Source organism: Trypanosoma cruzi, genomic scaffold (assembly GCF_000209065.1).
Source record: "Trypanosoma cruzi strain CL Brener 1047053516497 genomic scaffold, whole genome shotgun sequence".
NCBI classification, from domain to species: Eukaryota; Euglenozoa; class Kinetoplastea; order Trypanosomatida; family Trypanosomatidae; genus Trypanosoma; species Trypanosoma cruzi.
In genome coordinates this window covers 35,233-36,963 of record NW_001849208.1, presented here as the reverse complement: position 1 = coordinate 36,963, position 1,731 = coordinate 35,233, and the positions used below count along the sequence as shown (strand labels likewise).

Genomic DNA, 1,731 nt, shown 5'->3' with positions numbered 1-1,731 from the left:
TTTTGCCTGTTGTTGTTTCTGTGGTTGTGTTCTTTCACTCTTCATTCCTCTTCTCTTCGCTGGCATGTACTCGTTGATGCCTCTCTGTGTGGGCTGGGGCCCTGCAGGTAGCTGATGAAGTTCAAGGCCACTGTGCGTGACCAGCGCACCCTTGCCAGTGCGTGCCAGGCGTGCCGCGGCATTCAGCGTCGGTGCGTGATCAAACTGCACCCCACACGCATTCGCTTCTTCACGAGCACGCAGTTTGCAGACGGCATGCAGGTATGGGCCGGATGCCGCACGCAGGCCATCTTCAGCGACTTCCAGTCCCAGTCGCAGCTGCAAGAAAACGCCATCTTCTGCGAGGTGGCGGACATTTCACAACTTTTTTACATCATGCGCCAGGCAGAGCGCTGCCCAAACGTCACTATCAAACTGACGAAGAATGCGGCGAGAAGGCCGGCACTGCGTGTCTCGATGCAGGGCGTCCGCCCACATCTTGACATCAGCCACGACGTGCCATTGCGGGTGCTGAGCGAGCTGGAAGTGCGGCATATCAGCGCCCCTCTCCTCGAGAGCGAGGTGGTGCAAATTGTTTTGCCGTGCCTCGCGGAGCTGTCAAGGTTTGTGGACAAGGTCCGCTCCACCTCTTGCGATTGCATGACGTTCACAGTGAGGGACAACGAGCGGGCGGATGGCGCTGCTGCCACCAACTGCACTCTGGTGGTTCTGGCCGAATGTTTCCTTGCCAGCTTTGCTCTGAAGTACAGCTCCGTGCAAAAGTGCGAGCGCGAGGGTGACAATGACGCCGATTTTGATGGGGAAGGCGATAGTAATGGCGGGGATAATCTGAAGCACCGCGACGATACGTCGATTGCCTACGCCTCAGTGTCGGTGGAGGTGAGACGGTTCGCGCGGTTTCTTGCAATTAAAGAGGCGACACCCCTCCAGGTTGTGCTGCATCTTGTGGATGGGGAGGCCGTTGTGCTAAGCGTTTTTGCCTCAGTTGGCACAACGCTCGTTGGCTACATGCCTGCCGTGGAGCAATAATCTCCGCCTTTGCGCTGCTGCTTCTTGCAAGTACGGGGGAATTAGCAGTCGTTGTCGTTTGATTCCATGTGCTGCATTGTCTCTTCTCCTCGTTCTGTGTGTATGCGTGCACACCCGACATGCACGTACATATGTGTTTTTTGTCGCACACAAGATGCAGCTCATTCATAACTTCCCTAGAGAGCGGAGGGGAAACTTGTTTTACCTCTGCGTGCATTATCGCCTTTTTTGCTGTTCTTTTTTCTGGGTGTGATGCATCAGGTGGTGTGTGCTGTCCCGAAGTCCTGCCTTTCTCCTCCTGCCTGTTTGTTTTCAGTCCGGTGTGGCACTGCGGTGCACGGGCGAAGTAGTCGTCTGGATTCTTTTGTGATGCGTCGCATCTCACGCTTTGCTGCGCCGTTGGTCATGGAGGACGAAGTTGTGCCACGACGCGTGGGGATGATGCCAGCCGCACAGAGCGCAAGGAGGACGTTGTGACGCCGTGGGGTGTTGCCGCCACGGGCCCGAGAGGGTGTGGACTATGACCGCGTCCTCGCACTATTCGGGTCGGAGCCCGTTGATGAGCCCCTTCTGCAGCGGCTGGAGGAGACACGCAACGGACGGGAGGAGCACGCGCAGGCAACAAGCACCGCACAAGGGGAGGCGGGACAGATGGCATTGCACCATTTTTTCCGCCGCGGCATTGTCTTCTCCCACAGGGAT

General features: G+C 57.1%; 2 protein-coding genes across 2 annotated transcripts, besides 1 other annotated feature; both read left to right on the top strand.

The window, feature by feature from the left end:
- Positions 1-1,731: a sequence feature (areas not merged during assembly with more than two copies in the genome that could not be assigned to a particular haplotype).
- On the top strand, positions 115-1,029 carry Tc00.1047053466823.10 (hypothetical protein, conserved; the record flags this gene model as incomplete). The annotated part of the gene is made up of 1 exon (XM_797376.1): positions 115-1,029. One exon carries the CDS (start codon positions 115-117, stop codon positions 1,027-1,029), a length of 915 nt encoding a protein of 304 aa, XP_802469.1.
- On the top strand, positions 1,550-1,731 carry Tc00.1047053466823.20 (tryptophanyl-tRNA synthetase, putative; the record flags this gene model as incomplete). The annotated part of the gene is made up of 1 exon (XM_797377.1): positions 1,550-1,731. A coding segment is annotated over one exon (182 nt), but the record flags the coding sequence as incomplete, so codon positions are not given.